Consider the following 19174-nt stretch of genomic DNA (forward strand, 5'->3'; position numbering starts at 1 on the left):
TATATGGTCTATATTATATCTATATTACACAATCACATTTAACATTTGTTAATAATCCAACTAAAAAAAATGTTTTATATGCATTTTTGCCAATGTTTCCACACTTTGCAATTCAAAGCAGTGTGACTGTTATATGCCGTGTTCCCACTGGCCTTTGGGCAAGGATTCTGCCTAGCAACAGGTCAAACTTGTGACATCAAAACACAGCTTCCATGGTAACCAGTGCCAAAGAGAAAAGGAACCTACCACAAATGGTGATTTCTTTGCTGTGGCAGGTGGAGATGCGGCTGATGTTGGGCAACATGCGCAGCAGCTTCCACGTCTCCAGGAGGAGCTGCAGGACGTAGCGCGAGTGCAGCTGCTACAAGGAGAGAGAACACGGCAAGCAAGTGATGTGAATCGTTGGGCACCTGGCGATCCAGTCCGATTACGATTCCCGGGCTTGACGATTCCATTCAGAATTGCTGACTCAATGCGATTCTCGTAATGTATTATTGCACTGCAAAAACTGAAATCTAAGTAAGATGAAATATCTCAAATAAGGGTGATATTTGCTTATTTTCTGTCTGATAAGATCATTCTTCTCACAAAGCAGATTTTATGTTAGAGTGTTTTACTTGTTTTAAGTGTTTTGCTCCTAAATGATCTCAGTAAGATATTACAGCTTGTTGCTGAGATTTTATGACCTATATTGAGTAAAACATGCTTGAAACTAGAATATCAACTGATGCAAAGCTGTGTCATCAACACTCACAAGTATAAAACTGCTTTTTTAGAGTAATCATTTCTTATTTCAAGCATGAAATAAAAAGTCATGACTTTGACACAATTGTGTCTCATAATTAAAACAGATGACAGCCAAATGGACTTTGCTGTCTTATTTTCAATGAAGCAATAGAAAAGATGTACTCTTATTGTAGTACAGTTGGCACAGTACAGTAAACTGACAGTTAATATTGAAACATTTGACATTTCAAACCATTTTGAACAGAAATAGTTCATGCACATTCAGATAAATTCTTCAAAATGACAATAAAAAACAAATTGGCTGGGGGCCGGGCTGTAAATATATATATATATATATATATATATATATATATATATATATATATATATATATTATATATATATATATATATATATATATATATATATATATATATATATATATATATATAAATATATATTCCTTGACCACTAATTGACTGAAAGAGCACGCACTTGGCGCAATGATGTCATGTTATCGATGAAAAAATGCATTTTATACCATATCAATCAATCAATTATATTTTATATAGCGTTTTTCTCTAGTGACTCAAAGCGCTTTACATAGTGAAACCCAATATCTACACTACCGTTCAAAAGTTTGGGGTCACCCAAACAATTTTGTGGAATAGCCTCATTTCTAAGAACAAGAATAGACTGTCGAGTTTCAGATGAAAGTTCTCTTTTTCTGGCCATTTTGAGCGTTTAAATGACCCCACAAATGTGATGCTCCAGAAACTCAATCTGCTCAAAGGAAGGTCAGTCTTGTAGCTTCTGTAACGAGCTAAACTGTTTTCAGATGTGTGAACATGATTGCACAAGGGTTTTCTAACCATCAATTAGCCTTCTGAGCAATGAGCAAACACATTGTACCATTAGAACACTGGAGTGATAGTTGCTGGAAATGGGCCTCTATACACCTATGTAGATATTGCACCAAAACCAGACATTTGCAGCTAGAATAGTCATTTACCACATTAGCAATGTATAGAGTGTATTTCTTTAAGTTAAGACTAGTTTAAAGTTATCTTCATTGAAAAGTACAGTGCTTTTCCTTCAAAATAAGGACATTTCAATGTGACCCCAACTTTTGAAGGTAGTGTATATATATATTAATATATATATAATATATAATAATATATATATATATATATATATATATATATTAATATATATATATATATATATATATATATATATATATATATATATATATATATATATATTCCTTGACCACTAATTGACTGAAAGAGCACGCACTTGGTGCAATGATGTCATGTTATTGATGGAAAAATGCATTTTAGACATATCAATCCATCAATAAATATTTTATATAGCGCTTTTCTGTAGTGACTCAAAGCGGCTTTACATAGTGAAAACCAATATCTAAGTTACATTTAAACCAGTGTGGGTGGCACTGAGAGCAGGTGGGTAAAGTGTCTGCCCAAGAACACAACGGCAGTGACTAGGATGGCGGAAGCGGGATCGAACCTGGAACCCTCAAGTTGCTGCACAGCCGCTCTACCGACCGAGCTATACCGCCTGTGGGACACAATCCTTTTTGGTTCACATGTTCTATCACAATTATTGTTTTCCTTGTGTTATTGTTACATTTACTAACTAATACGTTTATTTTATTTTGGAGAAACTCACTCATCTGTTCATCCCGTAGAGAAGACTTTAAGAGCTGAAGAAGCAGGATTGAAATGCCATTCATCAATCTTTTATAATCAATAGGATTCATGTCAATAATATATTTTTCACAAATTATTATGTTTGAATGAAAGTCCATTTCTGTCAAAATAATAGAAAAACAGCATATATTAGTTTTCTTATTAAATGTTCTTGTAGTCAGACATGATTTGCCTGAGCGGCTAAGAGACCCCGAGAGTAACAAGCGCTTGCCTTGTTGCATTTCCATTAAGAACAATAAACTAGTTTTTAGTATAAGTTTGTTGGTTTTAAAAAATGTAATGCCGAGCGCATATCATTATGTCAAGATAATGGCACTAGCATTTACTTCATTAAGAATATTTTTTCAACATATTGAGCAAAAAGGTCTCGTATTTGTTTTTTCTACCAAACAAAGTGCACTTGTTATTAGTGAGAATATACTTATTTTAAGGTATTTTGGGTTCATTGAGATTAGCTAACTTTACTTGTTTTGGAAGTCTTGACAAGCAAATTTTCTTGTTCTATTGGCAGATAATTTTGCTTAGTTCAAGTAAAATACCCTCATTTTGTATTTTTTTTTTCTTGTTTTTGACACTGACTTTTTGCAGTGTGGGACCGTATTTTCCGGACTAGTTTTTCTCAAAACTTGACAGTGCGCCTAATATACGGAATAATTCTGGTTTTGCTTACCGACCTCGAAGCAATTTTATACGGTACATGGTGTAATGATAAGTGTGACCAGTAGATGGCAGTCAAACATAAGAGATACATGTAGACTGCACTATGATGGCAATATGACTCAAGTAAACAACACCAACATTGTATATGTTCCATTGAGAATATAGAACATTACACACGGCGCTCAAACAGCCATCAAAATGTTTTAGTACGACTTTGGTAAGCTATGAAGCCTTGATGGATTGTACTGTGCTTCAACTTACCAGTATTATTATGGTGTGTGTATAAGGTATGACATATCTATTGTTTTGTTTCGCAATATTATGCAAAAGCAACTTTTTTTTACCTTCTGGTACCTGCTGATCTGTATTTGGGATCTGCATAAACCAAAAAATTGCGCGCGCGTCCGCCTTTATAGTTTGTGCTGACACCATAGTCGATATGCTTCTTCTTTTTCTCTATCTTCTTGTTATGGGACATTCATCCTCCGCTGTTGCCATTTCTAATATAAAGTAGTGTAAAGTTCTTACTTATATCTGTCAGTAAACTCGCCATGAAAGCACTAAAACATACCGGTGTAGTGAGTTTACATTATTCACCCAAGGAACTTTAGTTATTAGAGAGTTCCGGTCGGACGGTTTTTCACGGGACACATTTCCGGTGTTGTTGTTTCCGGATGAGGAGATGCTGCTCCGTTATTGATTGAAGTAAAGTGTGAATGTCATTAAAACAGTTAGCGCCATCTTTTGACACTTCTTCCACTCCCGTCCTTGCACGCTACACCGCTACAACAAAGATGACGGGGAGAAGATGCTGTCGAAGGTGAGCCACGTAAATAAGACCGCCCACAAAACGGCGCATCCTGAAGCGACGGTCAGAAAGCGACTTGAAGATGGTCTGTAAAACATCATCTATGCAACATTTTAACCAAAGAACCACCATTACATGTTATGTAGACCACGAGGAAGTCTTTTACATTTAGAAAAAAATAATGATAATATGACTCCTTTAATGCGCCCTATAATCCAGTGCGCCTTATATATGAAAAAAATATCGAAAATGGACCATTCATCGACAGTGCGCCTTATTATCCGGTGTGCCCTATGGTCCGGAAAATACCGTATATTAATTATAGGTAAACTTTTACAAAATAGGTTAGAAAAATTCCTTCTGGTTGCATGGAGTTGGCCTAAAAACAACTTTTTTTAAATAGATTTTTTTAAAACAATAAAAAAAAATGTTTACCTTTTTTTAGTTGATTTTTTTAAAGCAAGATTCGACTTGGACAAGAATCGCGATTTGAATGTGAATCGGTTTTTTTTGTGCACCCCTACAATTGACGGTGACATTCATGCACTTTTTATTTTTTTGGATTTTTGTCCAACTAAAAATAGTGTAACGTATTTATAAAACACTGGCACAAACAGCTGCATCCAGGAGCTCACCTGCTTCTAATTGATCTATCAAAGTGATTCTCAAACTGTGGTGCAGGCTCCACCTAGTGGTACGCCAAAAAAAAAAAAAAAAAAAAATCACTTGATTAAAGTACAGTGTTTTATTTTCCTATATTCAAACTAAACACAGTGTTACTGTTCAAACTGTGTGTGGCCAAAATATTAAATATACTTGTTAAAATAAAAACTCTGCCTTGTTATTAATGAATAGCGGTATAGCTCAGTTGGTAGAGTGGCCGTGCCAGCAACTTGAGGGTTCCAGGTTCGATCCCCGCTTCTGCCATCCTAGTCACTGCCGTTGTGTCCTTGGGCAAGACACTTTACCCACCTGCTCCCAGTGCCACACACACTTGTTTAAATGTAACTTAGATATTGGGTTTCACTATGTAAAAGAGCTTTGAGTCACTAGAGAAAAGCGCTATATAATTCACTTTACTACTTAGGCGTACTACGCTACTTTATTTAATGTTGGTCATTAAGCTGGTACTTGGAGAGTGTTTTTTAAGTTAAAGTTAAAGTTAAAGTACCAATGATTGTCACACACACACTAGGTGTGGTGAAATTTGTCCTCTGCATTTGACCCATCCCCTTGATCACCCCGTGGGAGGTGAGGGGAGCAGTGGGCAGCAGCGTAGCCGCGCCCGGGAATCATTTTTGGTGATTTAACCCCCAATTCCAACCCTTGATGCTGAGTGCCAAGCAGGGAGGTAATGGCTCCCATTTTTATAGTCTTTGGTATGACCCGGCCGGGGTTTGAACTCACAACCTACCCATCTCAGGGCGGACACTCTAACCACTAGGCCACTGAGTAGGTTTTTGAGGTGGTACTTGGGGGAAGAAAGTTTGAGAACCACTGATGTACTACTAGTGGTCATTCATAAACAAAAATAAATGTTGGCATTAATTGCATTTTCAGACAAATAATAAACCACTGTCAGTGAATGCAACACGAAGAGGGTCAACCGCTTACTTTCTTGTTCCTGAAGGCCTCCACCAGGCCCACGGCCTGCTCCACAGTCAAAGGGAAACACAGGTGAGGTCCCGAGTAGATCTCGGGCACCTGGATGTTCTTGTAGCAGAAGTAGCGCTCCCACTCCGCGTCCTGACACACCTCGTTCTCCCTGAAGATGTGCGAGATCAGGTTTCCTGGTAGGACGCGTCAATGAAAAAGTCTATAAAAGGGGTCAATACGAGAAGTCCAACTGTGCTGTGTGAAAAGCTCACGCTCATTGCTGGACGGTGTGAAGTTGTCCATGAGGTAGCCCAGGAAGTTGTAAAGCTGCGGGAAACGAGTGAGTGCGTCGTTATTGTTTAGGGGCCTGCTGGCTGCTTGCTGGTGGCTTCTCACCTTGATTTGAGCTTGCTCTCCTGAGTATTCGATGGACTGGAAGATGTGCCAGGTGTACCTCCGCCTCATCTCCGTGCGGGCCACGTACTGACGGTACCACTTCTGGATCAGGACGGCCGCTCTTATGGCTGCAAAACAAACAGGAATTATGATTCATATTTTTTTTTATTTTTTTTTTACGTTTTGATTTCTATTTACTGTTTTAATGGGTTTTTCCCTTTAAAACCGTTTTTATTCATATTTATTTTTATATTGTTTTTATATTGGTTCTATATTTATTTTTTTATTTTTATTTTTATTTTTTTTTGTTCTTATTCAGTCATTGGTGGAGCTAAGGATAATATTTGATTATTGTTTTTAATATTGTTTTTAATATTGTTGTGCAGCACTTTGGAAACATTTTTGTTGTTTAAATGTGCTATATAAATAAAGTGGATTGGATTGGATTGATATTTATCCTTAAATAGTTCTCAGGGAAGAACTAATCGAGCAGCGACTTCAACACACTCCATGCATAACCACATAAGGCTAAACAGACTAGTATTTTTTGGGTTCTAACACATTTACACACTGCAAAAACTGAAATCTAAGTAAGATGAAATATCTCAAATAAGGGTGATATTTGCTTATTTTCTGTCTGATAAGATAATCCTTCTCACTAAGCGGATTTTATGTTAGAGTGTTTTACTTGTTTTAAAGGCCTACTGAAATGATTTTTTTTAATTTAAACGGGGATATCAGATCCATTCTATGTGTCATACTTGATCATTTCGCGATATTGCCATATTTTTGCTGAAAGGATTTAGTAGAGAACATCGACGATAAAGATCGAAACTTTTGGTCTCTGATTAAAAAAAGCCTTGCCTGTACCGGAAGTAGCGTGACGTAGTCAGTTGATCGCCTCCTCATATTTTCCTTTTGTTTTCAACGCAGCTAGAGCGATTCGGACCGAGAAAGCGATGATCACCCCATTAATTTGAGCGAGGATGAAAGATTCGTGGATGAGGAACGTTAGAGTGAAGGACTAGAATGCAGTGCAAGACATATCTTTTTTCACTCTGACCGTAACTTAGGTACAAGCTGGCTCATTTGGATTCCACACTCTCTCCTTTTTCTATTGTGGATCACGGATTTGTATTTTAAACCACCTCGGATACTATATCCTCTTGAAAATGAGAGTCGAGAACGCGAAATGGACATTCACAGTGACTTTTATCTCCACGACAATACATAGACGAAACACTTTAGCTACGGCGCTAACGTGATAGCATCGTGCTTAAAGGCCTACTGAAAGCCACTACTACCGACCACGCAGTCTGATAGTTTATATATCAATGATGAAATCTTAACATTATAACACATGCCAATACGGCCAGGTTAACTTATAAAGTGACATTTTAAATTTGCCGCTAAACTTCCGGTTCGAAACGCCTCTGAGGACGACGTATGCGCGTGACGTAGACCGGCGAACACGGGTATGCCTTCCACATTGAAGCCAATACGAAAAAGCTCTGTTTTCATTTCATAATTCCACAGTATTCTGGACATCTGTGTTCGTGAATCTGTTTCAATCATGTTCATTGTATTATGGAGAAGGAAGCTGAGCAAGCAAAGAAGAAAGTTGTCGGTGCGAAATGGACGTATTTTTCGAACGTAGTCAGCCACAACAGTACACAGCCGGCGCTTCTTTGTTTACATTCCCGAAAGATGCAGTCAAGATGGAAGAACTCGGATAACAGAGACTCTAACCAGGAGGACTTTTGACTTGGATACACAGACGCCTGTAGAGAACTGGGACAACACAGACTCTTACCAGGATTACTTTGATTTGGATGACAAAGACGCAGACGTGCTACTGTGAGTATGCAGCTTTGGCTTTTTTTTGCGTATGTACGTAACTTTTTTAAAATATATAAGCTTTATGAACCTTGGGTTAGGTGAACGGTCTTTTGGGCTGAGTGATTGTGTGTGTTGATCAGGTGTTTGAATTGTATTGGCGTGTTCTATGGAGCTAGGAGCTAGCAGAGGAGCTAGGAGCTAGCATAACACGTACCGTACCGTACGTGCGCGTCACGTACGTAACTTTTTAAAAATATATAAGCTTTATGAACCTTGGGTTAGGTGAATGGTCTTTTGGGCTGAGTGATTGTGTGTGTTGATCAGGTGTTTGAATTGTATTGGCGTGTTCTATGGAGCTAGGAGCTAGCAGAGGAGCTAGGAGCTAGCGTAACAAACACGCAGGTGTTATTATGCAGGATTAATTTGTGGCATATTAAATATAAGCCTGGTTGTGTTGTGGCTAATAGAGTATATATATGTCTTGTGTTTATTTACTGTTGTAGTCATTCCCAGCTGAATATCAGGTCACCCCCGGCTCTCACAGCATCTTCCCTATCTGAATAGCTTCAACTCCCCACTAGTCCTTCACTTGCACTTTACTCATCCACAAATCTTTCATCCTCGCTCAAATTAATGGGGAAATTGTCGCTTTCTCGGTCCGAATCTCTCTCACTTCATGCGGCCATCATTGTAAACAATAGGGAACTTTGCGTATATGTTCAACTGACTACGTCACGCTACTTCCGGTAGGGGCAAGCCTTTTTTTTATCAGATACCAAAAGTTGCGATCTTTATCGTCGTTGTTCTATACTAAATCCTTTCAGCAAAAATAGGGCAATATCGCGAAATGATCAAGTATGACACATAGAATAGATCTGCTATCCCCGTTTAAATAAAAAAAATTCATTTCAGTAGGCCTTTAACTGCATATACAAACAAAATAAATACATCCCTGACTGGAAGGATAGACAGAAAATCAACAATACTATTAAACCACGGACATGTAACTACACGGTTAATGCTTTCCAGCTTGGCGAAGCTTAAAAATGCTGTTGCTAACGACGCCATTGAACCTCACAGAGATATGATAAAAACATTAGCACTCCACCTACGCCAGCCAGCCCTCATCTGCTCATCAACACCCGTGCTCACCTGCGTTCCAGCGATCGACGGAAGGACGAAGGACTTCTTTACGATCATCCGTGCGGTCGGTGGCTAGCATCGGCTAGCGCGTCTGCTTTACGAGTCAAAGTCTTCCTGGTTGTGTTGCTGTAGTCCGCCGCTAATACACCGATCCCACCTACAACTTTCTTCTTTGCTGTCTTCATTGTTCATTAAACAAATTGCAAAAGATTCACCAACACAGATGTCCAGAATACTGTGGAATTATGAGATGAAAACAGAGCTATTTTGTATTGGATTCAATGGGCTACCGATACTTCTGTTTCACTGGTTACGTCACGCGCATACGTCATCATACAAAGACGTTTTCAACCGGAAGTTTAGCGGGAAATTTAAAATGTCACTTTATAAGTTAACCCGGCCGTATTGGCATGTGTTGCAATGTTAAGATTTCATCATTGATATATAAACTATCAGACTGCGTGGTCGGTAGTAGTGGCTTTCAGTAGGCCTTTAAATGTTTTGGTCCTAAATGATCTCAGTAAGATGTTACAGCTTGTTGCTGAGATTGATGACCTATATTGAGTAAAACATGCGTGAAACTAGAATATCAACTGTTGCAAAGTTGTGTCATCAACACTCACAAGTATAAAACTACTTTTTTAAAGTAATCATTCTTACTTCAAGCATGAAAAAAATCATGATGCCGAGCGCATATCATTATGTCAAGATAATGGCACTAGCATTTACTTAATTTAAGAATATTTTTCAACATATTGAGCAAAAAGGTCTCTTTTTTTTCTACCAAGAAAAGTGCACTTGTTATTAGTGAGAATATACTTATTTTAAGGTATTTTTAGGTTCATTGAGGTTAGCTAACTTTACTTGTTTTGGAAAGTCTTGACAAGCCGAATTTTCTTGTTCTATTGGCAGATAATTTTGCTTAGTTCAAATAAAATACCACTAATTTTTGTATTATTTTTTTCTTGTTTTTGAACACTGACTTTTTGCAGTGCAGTACTCTGCAAAAGGCTGAGGTCACCACTACTTTTGCTGCTTTATCATTTTTGTATGCAGTTTTTTGCAATTTTTTCAGTTGAAATGGAAAAAAGATAACAAGTAAAGAAATATATAAATCAGTGATTTTAAAACTGAAAAATCAATAATTTTAAAAATAATTTAAATTAAAGAATATAAATTATTAAAAATGGTTAGCCTAAAAATATTTCAAAGAATAAAAAAATAAGTAAAATACAAATAAATAAATGTAAAAACATTTAAGTTTGCTTGATAAAATACTTTATTGGTCATGAGTAGAGATGTCCGATAATGGCTTTTTTGCAGATATCCGATATTCCGATATTGTCCAACTCTTAATTACCGATTCCGATATCAACCGATATCGATATATACAGTTATGGAATTAACACATTATTATGCCTAATTTTGTTGTGATGCCCAGCTGGATGCATTAAACAATGAAACAAGGTTTTTCCAAAATAAATCAACTCAAGTTATGGGAAAAAATGCCAACATGGCACTGCCATATTTATTATTGAAGTCACAAAGTGCATTATTTTTTTTAACATGCCTCAAAACAGCAGCTTGGAATTTGGGACATGCTCTCCCTGAGAGAGCATGAGGAGGTTGAGGTGGGCGGGGTTGGGGGGGGGGGTTGGGGGTAGCGGGGTTGTATATTGTAGCGGCCCGGAAGAGTTAGTGCTGCAAGGGGTTCTGGGTATTTGTTCTGTTGTGTTTATGTTGTGTTACGGTGCGGATGTTCTCCCGAAATGTGTTTGTCATTCTTGTTTGGTGTGGGTTCACAGTGTGGCGCATATTTGTAACAGTGTTAAAGTTGTTTATACGGTCACCCTCAGTGTGACCTGTATGGCTGTTGACCAACTCTGCCTTGCATTCACTTGTGTGTGTGAAAAGCCATAGATATTATGTGATTGGGCCGGCACGCAAAGGAAATACCTTTAAGGTTTATTGGCGCTCTGTACTTCTCCCTACGTCCGTGTACACAGCGGCGTTTTAAAAAGTCATACATTTTACTTTTTGAAACCGATACCGATAATTTCCGATATTACATTTTAAAGCACTTATCGGCCGATAATATCGGCAGTCCGATATTATCGGACATCCCTAGTCCTAACACATTTACAGTACTCTGCAAAAGGCTGAGGTCACCACTACTTTTGCTGCTTTATCATTTTTGTATGCAGTTTTTTGCAATGTTTTCAGTTAAAATGGAAAAAAATAACATGTAAAGAAATATATAAATCAGTGATTTAGAACTGAACAATAAATAATTCAATAAAACATTTTAATTAAAAAATATAAATTATTTACAGTGATTAGCCTAAAAATATTTCTAAGAATAAAAAATACATAAAATAGAAATAAATAAACGTAAAAAACATTTAAGTTTGCTTGATAAAATAATTTATTGGCCGTGAGGGAAAGTAATGTTTTCGGTTTATGGCTACAACCTTCTACTATCCAAGTGAAAGGCATAATTTATCATCTAGAATAAACTTTTACCAACTCAGAGGTGATGCAGCTGCTCACCAGTTCAGTATATCAAAATAGCAGCATAAGCTAGTTAGCGCTCTGTTATCACGGCACAGCTAAAAATAGTTTGTCTGCGTTGGCGCTTATAATAACAATATCGCTAATACTTGGTTAATATTCAGGTCACGACATGTAAATGGATGTTTTTGGAGTGCCATTAGCTGCATTGTTAGCCACCTCCTACTTGCTGGGTTTTACGACTTAGAATGCATTAAACAAAAGGAAAACATAGGGATTGTGAATGATAGGAAAATAAAATAAAAAAAGTGCAATTCCCCTTTAAAAAGGCAACTTTCTGCTACAGTGTACTTCTTGTTCAACGCCACAAAGGACAGCACACACACAACAACAGAAGAACGAACAGATGTCTTACATGTGACGGCTGCCGAGAGGAAAGCAGGAAGAAGACAATACATTCAATCATGAGCGAAGGTCACGTTAAAATTTGTGTCAGTCAAAGGCGTATTTCCTGCACTTCAACATGTTTGTCGCCTTTTAATTCCAAAAAAGGTACACTAACCCAGCAGGCACAAGACATTGATACAACGTTGATTACACATACCTGTCCTTTAAATCCGACTTTGAAACAACGTTGCAAAATAGTTCGATTTGTAAATTGAAACAACGTTGATGTACAAAGTTGGATCCACGTTGTTGGTTGGGAAAATGACCAAATTTTAATGGTCAAATCAACATCACAACCTGACATTAAATAAACATTGACAAAAAGCATGTTGTTTCAATGTTGTAGGAAAGGACCAAAATTCAAAGGTCAAATCAACGTCAGAACCTGACATTGAATAAAGGTTGTCAAAAAGTATGTTGTATTTGTGTTGTAGAATAATAGCGGGGAAATGACTAAAATTCAAAGGTCAAATCAACGTCACAACCTGACATTGAATAGAGCAGGGGTCACCAACGCGGTGCCCGCGGGCACCAGGTAGCCCGTAAGGACCAGGGGCCGTACTTATCAAGCTTCTTAGAGTGCCATTTTACACTTAAGTCCTGAGAATTTGCGAAATTTAGTCCTACTCTCAAACTTAAGAATAAAAGCTTTTTATCAACGTTCTTAAGTCTAAGAATCACTCCTACTCTCCACGATATTTAAGAGACCTTCAGAGGTGTCTTAAGTGGTTAGGAGTTGCCAGCAGGGGATGGCACTGAGGCGAGAGAGACGTGCGCGAACGTTCAGGGAACGGAACAATGTTGTTGTTTTTTTGATGACGAGCAGCTGATCAAACGGTATCGTTTAGACAGAGCGGATATTATTTTTGTCACAGATTTAATACTTTTCGATTCCTTGTTGATTTCTGCATGTGTCTGCAGTGGGCTAGTATATATAGAGCCACCCACACCAGTTTCAAATTAGTTGCCTAATTAATGAATTGGAAAGAAAATGTTATGACAGTAGCGTATGTGTGTGGCCGTGAGGTGAGTGACGTCAGTGAGTGTGTGGGCGATAGAAGAGAGGGAGCGGTAGCGTGAGTGCCGGCGGGGACTAGTTTGTTTTGTACTATTTTGTAGTTTATTGTCAAAATATACACTCCCATTGTCCACTTAAATATTTCCAAGATATTTCTTTATTCTTAGACAACGGATTCCCTTCCGTGATTGGTCATTTCTATGGACACAGAAATGACGTCACCTAAAATTCCGTTTACGGCACATAGTAATGTCGTAATTCAGCTCTGAGTGTGACACTTAAGATTCAGTCCTACACTTCGCTGAAAGTGTGAGTAAGACGCTTGATAACTAACTTTTAAGTGCAGCTTTCAGCGAAGAATTTATTTACTCTTAAGTCAACTCTTAGCAGACTTCTTAGGAGTAATTCTAAGAAGCTTGATAAATACGGCCCCAGATGAGTAGCCCGCTGGCCTGTTCTAAAAATAGCTCAAATAGCAGCACTTACCAGTAAGCTGCCTCTATTTTTTAAATTTTATTTATTTACTAGCAAGCTGGTCTCGCTTTGCGCGACATTTTTAATTCTAAGAGAGACAAAACTCAAATAGAATTTGAAAATCCAAGAAAATATTTTAAAGACTTGGTTTTCACTAACTGACGGTCCAGTTCAAAGTGTGACATGATTTATTTAAAAATTTGAGAGTTGACTTTTGTATTTTACATGAGTTATTATTTGTACAAAAATGGTGCAAAGTAATTCATGATTTGTTAAAAAATGTTAGTGGCTAGCTAGTTAAAATGGGATATTGTGATTTCGCAAGACTGTCTTAGAAGTGATCATTTGAAAATGTTCAATTTGAAAAATGTGCACTTAGAGAAACTATAAAAATAAAGTGTTGCATATTGATATTTATCTGTTTCTATATATATTTATTGTGAGAAATCAATAAGATTTTAAGTGTTTCCCCAAAGATAAATATCATTAATTATTAATAATAACATAGAGTTAGAGGTAAATTGAGCAAATTGGCTATTTCTGGCAATTTATTTAAGTGTGTATCAAACTGGTAGCCCTTCGCATTAATCACTACCCAAGAAGTAGCCCTTGGTTTCAAAAAGGTTGGTGACCCCTGGAACAGACGTTGTCAAAAAGTATGTTGTTTCAATGTTGTATTTGTGTTGTAGAATACTAGTTGGGAAATGACCAAATTTCAATGGTCAAATCAATGTCAGAACCTGACATTGAATAGATGTTGCCAAAAAGTATGTTGTTTCAATGTTGTCTTTGTGTTGTGGAATATTGGTTGGGAAATGACCAAAATTCAACGGTCAAATCAACGTCACAACCTGACATTGAATAGACGTTGCTAAAAAGTATGTTGTTTCAATGTTGTATTTGCGTTGTAGAATATTGGTTGGGAAATGACCAAAATTCAACGGTCAAATCAACGTCACAACCTGACATTGAATAGACGTTGCTAAAAAGTATGTTGTTTCAATGTTGTATTTGCGTTGTAGAATATTGGTTGGGAAATGACCAAAATTCAACGGTCATTTCAACATAACAACCTGAAATTGAATAAACGTTGCCAAAAAGTATGTTGTTTCAACGATGTATTTGTGTTGTAGAATATTTGTTGGGAAATGACCAAAATTCAATGGTCATATCAACATAACAACCTGACATTGAATAAAGGTTGTCCAAAAGTATGTTGTTTCAACGTTGTCTTTGTGTTGTGGAATATTGGTTGGGAAATGACCAAAATTCAACGGTCAAATCAACGTCACAACCTGACATTGAATAGACGTTGCTAAAAAGTATGTTGTTTCAACGATGTATTTGTGTTGTAGAATATTTGTTGGGGAAATGACCAAAATTCAACGGTCAAATCAACGTCACAACCTGACATTGAATAGACGTTGCTAAAAAGCATGTTGTTTCAATGCTGTATTTGCGTTGTAGAATATTGGTTGGGAAATGACCAAAATTCAACGGTCATTTCAACATAACAACCTGACATTGAATAAACGTTGCCAAAAAGTATGTTGTTTCAACGATGTATTTGTGTTGTAGAATATTTGTTGGGAAATTACCAAAATTCAATGGTCATATCAGCATAACAACCTGACATTGAATAAAGGTTGTCCAAAAGTATGTTGTTTCAACGTTGTCTTTGTGTTGTGGAATATTGGTTGGGAAATTACCAAAATTCAATGGTCAAATCAACGTCACAACCTGACATTGAATAGACGTTGCCAAAAAGAATGTTGTTTCAACGATGTATTTGTGTTGTAGAATATTTGTTGGGAAATGACCAAAATTCAATGGTCATATCAACATAACAACCTGACATTGAATAAAGGTTGTCCAAAAGTATGTTGTTTCAATGTTGTATTTGTGTTGTTGAATACTGGTTGGGAAATGACCAAAATTCAATGGTCAGATCAACGTCACAACCTAACATTGAATAGACGTTGTCAAAAAGTATGTTATTTCAATGTTGTATTTGTGTTGTAGAATACTAGTTGGGAAAGTACCAAAACTCAATGGTCAAAACAATGTCAGAACCTGACATTGAATAGACGTTGTCAAAAAGTATGTTGTTTCAATGTTGTATTTGTGTTGTTGAATACTGGTTGGGAAATGACCAAAATTCACTGGTCAAATCCATGTTAGAACCCTGACATTGAATAGACGTTGTCAAAAGTATGTTGTTTCAATGTTGTATTTGTGTTGTAGAATATTGGTTAGGAAATTACCAAAATTCAATGGTCATATCAACGTCACAACCTGACATTGAATAAAGGTTGTCAAAAAGTATGTTGTTTCAATGTTGTATTTGTGTTGTAGAATATTGGTTGGGAAATGACCAAAATTCAATGGTCAAATCAACGTCACAACCTGACATTGAAAAAACGTTGCCAAAAAATATGTTGTTTCAATGTTGTATTTGTGTTGTAGAATATTGGTTGGGAAATGACCAAAATTCAACGGTCAAATCAATGTCAGAACCTGACATTGAATAAACTTCAAAAAGTATGTTGTTTCAACGTTGTATTTGTGTTGTAGAATATTGGTTGGGAAATGACCAAAATTCAATGGTCATATCAACGTCACAACCTGACATTGAATAGACGTTGCTAAAAAGTATGTTGTTTCAACGATGTATTTGTGTTGTAGAATATTTGTTGGGAAATGACCAAAATTCAATGGTCATATCAACATAACAACCTGACATTGAATAAAGGTTGTCCAAAAGTATGTTGTTTCAACGTTGTCTTTGTGTTGTAGAATATTGGTTGGGAAATGACCAAAATTCAACGGTCAAATCAACGTCACAACCTGACATTGAATAGACGTTGCTAAAAAGTATGTTGTTTCAACGATGTATTTGTGTTGTAGAATATTTGTTGGGAAATGACCAAAATTCAATGGTCATATCAACATAACAACCTGACATTGAATAAAGGTTGTCCAAAAGTATGTTGTTTCAATGCTGTATTTGTGTTGTTGAATACTGGTTGGGAAATGACCAAAATTCAATGGTCAGATCAACGTCACAACCTGACATTGAATAGACGTTGCTAAAAAGTATGTTGTTTCAACGATGTATTTGTGTTGTAGAATATTTGTTGGGAAATGACCAAAATTCAATGGTCATATCAACATAACAACCTGACATTGAATAAAGGTTGTCCAAAAGTATGTTGTTTCAACGTTGTCTTTGTGTTGTAGAATATTGGTTGGGAAATGACCAAAATTCAACGGTCAAATCAACGTCACAACCTGACATTGAATAGACGTTGCTAAAAAGTATGTTGTTTCAACGATGTATTTGTGTTGTAGAATATTTGTTGGGAAATGACCAAAATTCAATGGTCATATCAACATAACAACCTGACATTGAATAAAGGTTGTCCAAAAGTATGTTGTTTCAATGTTGTATTTGTGTTGTTGAATACTGGTTGGGAAATGACCAAAATTCAATGGTCAGATCAACGTCACAACCTGACATTGAATAGATGTTGTCAAAAAGTATGTTGTTTCAATGTTGTATTTGTGTTGTAGAATACTAGTTGGGAAATTACCAAAACTCAATGGTCAAAACGATGTCAGAACCTGACATTGAATAGATGTTGTCAAAAAGTATGTTGTTTCAATGTTGTATTTGTGTTGTTGAATACTGGTTGGGAAATGACCAAAATTCACTGGTCAAATCCATGTTAGAACCCTGACATTGAATAGACGTTGTCAAAAGTATGTTGTTTCAATGTTGTATTTGTGTTGTAGAATATTGGTTAGGAAATTACCAAAATTCAATGGTCATATCAACGTCACAACCTGACATTGAATAAAGGTTGTCAAAAAGTATGTTGTTTCAATGTTGTATTTGTGTTGTTGAATATTGGTTGGGAAATTACCAAAATTCAATGGTCAAATCAACGTCACAACCTGACATTGAAAAAACGTTGCCAAAAAATATGTTGTTTCAATGTTGTATTTGTGTTGTAGAATATTGGTTGGGAAATGACCAAAATTCAACGGTCAAATCAATGTCAGAACCTGACATTGAATAAACTTCAAAAAGTATGTTGTTTCAACGTTGTATTTGTGTTGTAGAATATTGGTTGGGAAATGACCAAAATTCAATGGTCATATCAACGTCACAACCTGACATTGAATAGACGTCGCTAAAAAGTATGTTGTTTCAACGATGTATTTGTGTTGTAGAATATTTGTTGGGAAATGACCAAAATTCAATGGTCATATCAACATAACAACCTGACATTGAATAAAGGTTGTCCAAAAGTATGTTGTTTCAACGTTGTCTTTGTGTTGTAGAATATTGGTTGGGAAATGACCAAAATTCAACGGTCAAATCAACGTCACAACCTGACATTGAATAGACGTTGCTAAAAAGTATGTTGTTTCAACGATGTATTTGTGTTGTAGAATATTTGTTGGGAAATGACCAAAATTCAATGGTCAGATCAACATAACAACCTGACATTGAATAAAGGTTGTCCAAAAGTATGTTGTTTCAATGCTGTATTTGTGTTGTTGAATACTGGTTGGGAAATGACCAAAATTCAATGGTCAGATCAACGTCACAACCTGACATTGAATAGACGTTGTCAAAAAGTATGTTATTTCAATGTTGTATTTGTGTTGTAGAATACTAGTTGGGAAATTACCAAAACTCAATGATCAAAACGATGTCAGAACCTGACATTGAATAGACGTTGTCAAAAAGTATGTTGTTTCAATGTTGTATTTGTGTTGTTGAATACTGGTTGGGAAATGACCAAAATTCACTGGTCAAATCCATGTTAGAACCCTGACATTGAATAGACGTTGTCAAAAGTATGTTGTTTCAATGTTGTATTTGTGTTGTAGAATATTGGTTGGGAAATGGCCAAAATTCAATGGTCAAATCAACGTAACAACCTGACATTGAAAAAACGTTGCCAAAAAATATGTTGTTTCAATGTTGTATTTGTGTTGTAGAATATTGGTTAGGAAATTACCAAAATTCAATGGTCATATCAACGTCACAACCTGACATTGAATAAAGGTTGTCAAAAAGTATGTTGTTTCAATGTTGTATTTGTGTTGTAGAATATTGGATGGGAAATGACCAAAATTCAATGGTCAAATCAACGTAACAACCTGACATTGAAAAAACGTTGCCAAAAAATATGTTGTTTCAATGTTGTATTTGTGTTGTAGAATACTAGTTGGGAAATGACCAAAATTCACTGGTCAAATCAATGTCAGAACCTGACATTGAATAAACTTCAAAAAGTATGTTGTTTCAACGTTGTATTTGTGTTGTAGAATATTGGTTGGGAAATGACCAAAATTCAATGGTCATATCAACGTAACAACCTGACGTTGAATTAACGTTGCCAAAAAGTATGTTGTTTCAATGTTGTATTTGTGTTGTAGAATACTAGTTGGGAAATGACCAAAATTCAGTGGTCAAATCAACATCAGAACCTGACATTGAACAAACATTGTCAAAAAGTATGTTGTTTCAACGTTATGTTTGAGTTGCTCAACGTCAGGACCTTATTCAACGCGTTGTTTTAATGTCTTGTTCCTGCTGGGATGTCACCAATCTGTGCACAGAAGCGCGAAGGGAGCACCCATCTGACAGGAGAGGTTGAATAATGTGACCAGCTTACCTTTTGCGGACTGCTTTTGGAACGGGTTGGACTTTGAGACACCACATCCCATGACTGTTGCTGCTCAAAAAACAAACACAGCGCATTATCCACTTATTTTGCAGCAAATGTTGGCCACTTTTGGCAACTA

The 19174-nt window shown here is 36.5% G+C and overlaps 1 protein-coding gene across 2 annotated transcripts in view; it reads right to left on the reverse strand.

Annotated features, from left to right (window-relative positions):
- The window catches only part of ppef2a (protein phosphatase with EF-hand domain 2a), a 44805-nt gene that overhangs the window by 25229 nt on the left and 402 nt on the right, over window positions 1-19174 (reverse strand). The window contains exons 2-6 of one of the 2 annotated variants that reach the window (XM_062025061.1): window positions 19045-19104; window positions 5920-6047; window positions 5796-5850; window positions 5542-5717; window positions 247-361 (exon numbers count right to left, since the gene is read on the reverse strand). In XM_062025061.1, the coding sequence (XP_061881045.1) occupies window positions 247-361; window positions 5542-5717; window positions 5796-5850; window positions 5920-6047; window positions 19045-19096 (526 nt within the window). In that variant the 5' untranslated portion in view covers window positions 19097-19104. Of the gene's footprint in view, window positions 1-246; window positions 362-5541; window positions 5718-5795; window positions 5851-5919; window positions 6048-11827; window positions 11856-19044; window positions 19105-19174 lie in introns of those variants that run through there. The other variant, XM_062025062.1, reaches the window with a different exon arrangement.

The sequence above is a fragment of the Entelurus aequoreus genome, linkage group LG17 (assembly GCF_033978785.1).
Source record: "Entelurus aequoreus isolate RoL-2023_Sb linkage group LG17, RoL_Eaeq_v1.1, whole genome shotgun sequence".
NCBI lineage: Eukaryota > Metazoa > Chordata > Actinopteri > Syngnathiformes > Syngnathidae > Entelurus > Entelurus aequoreus.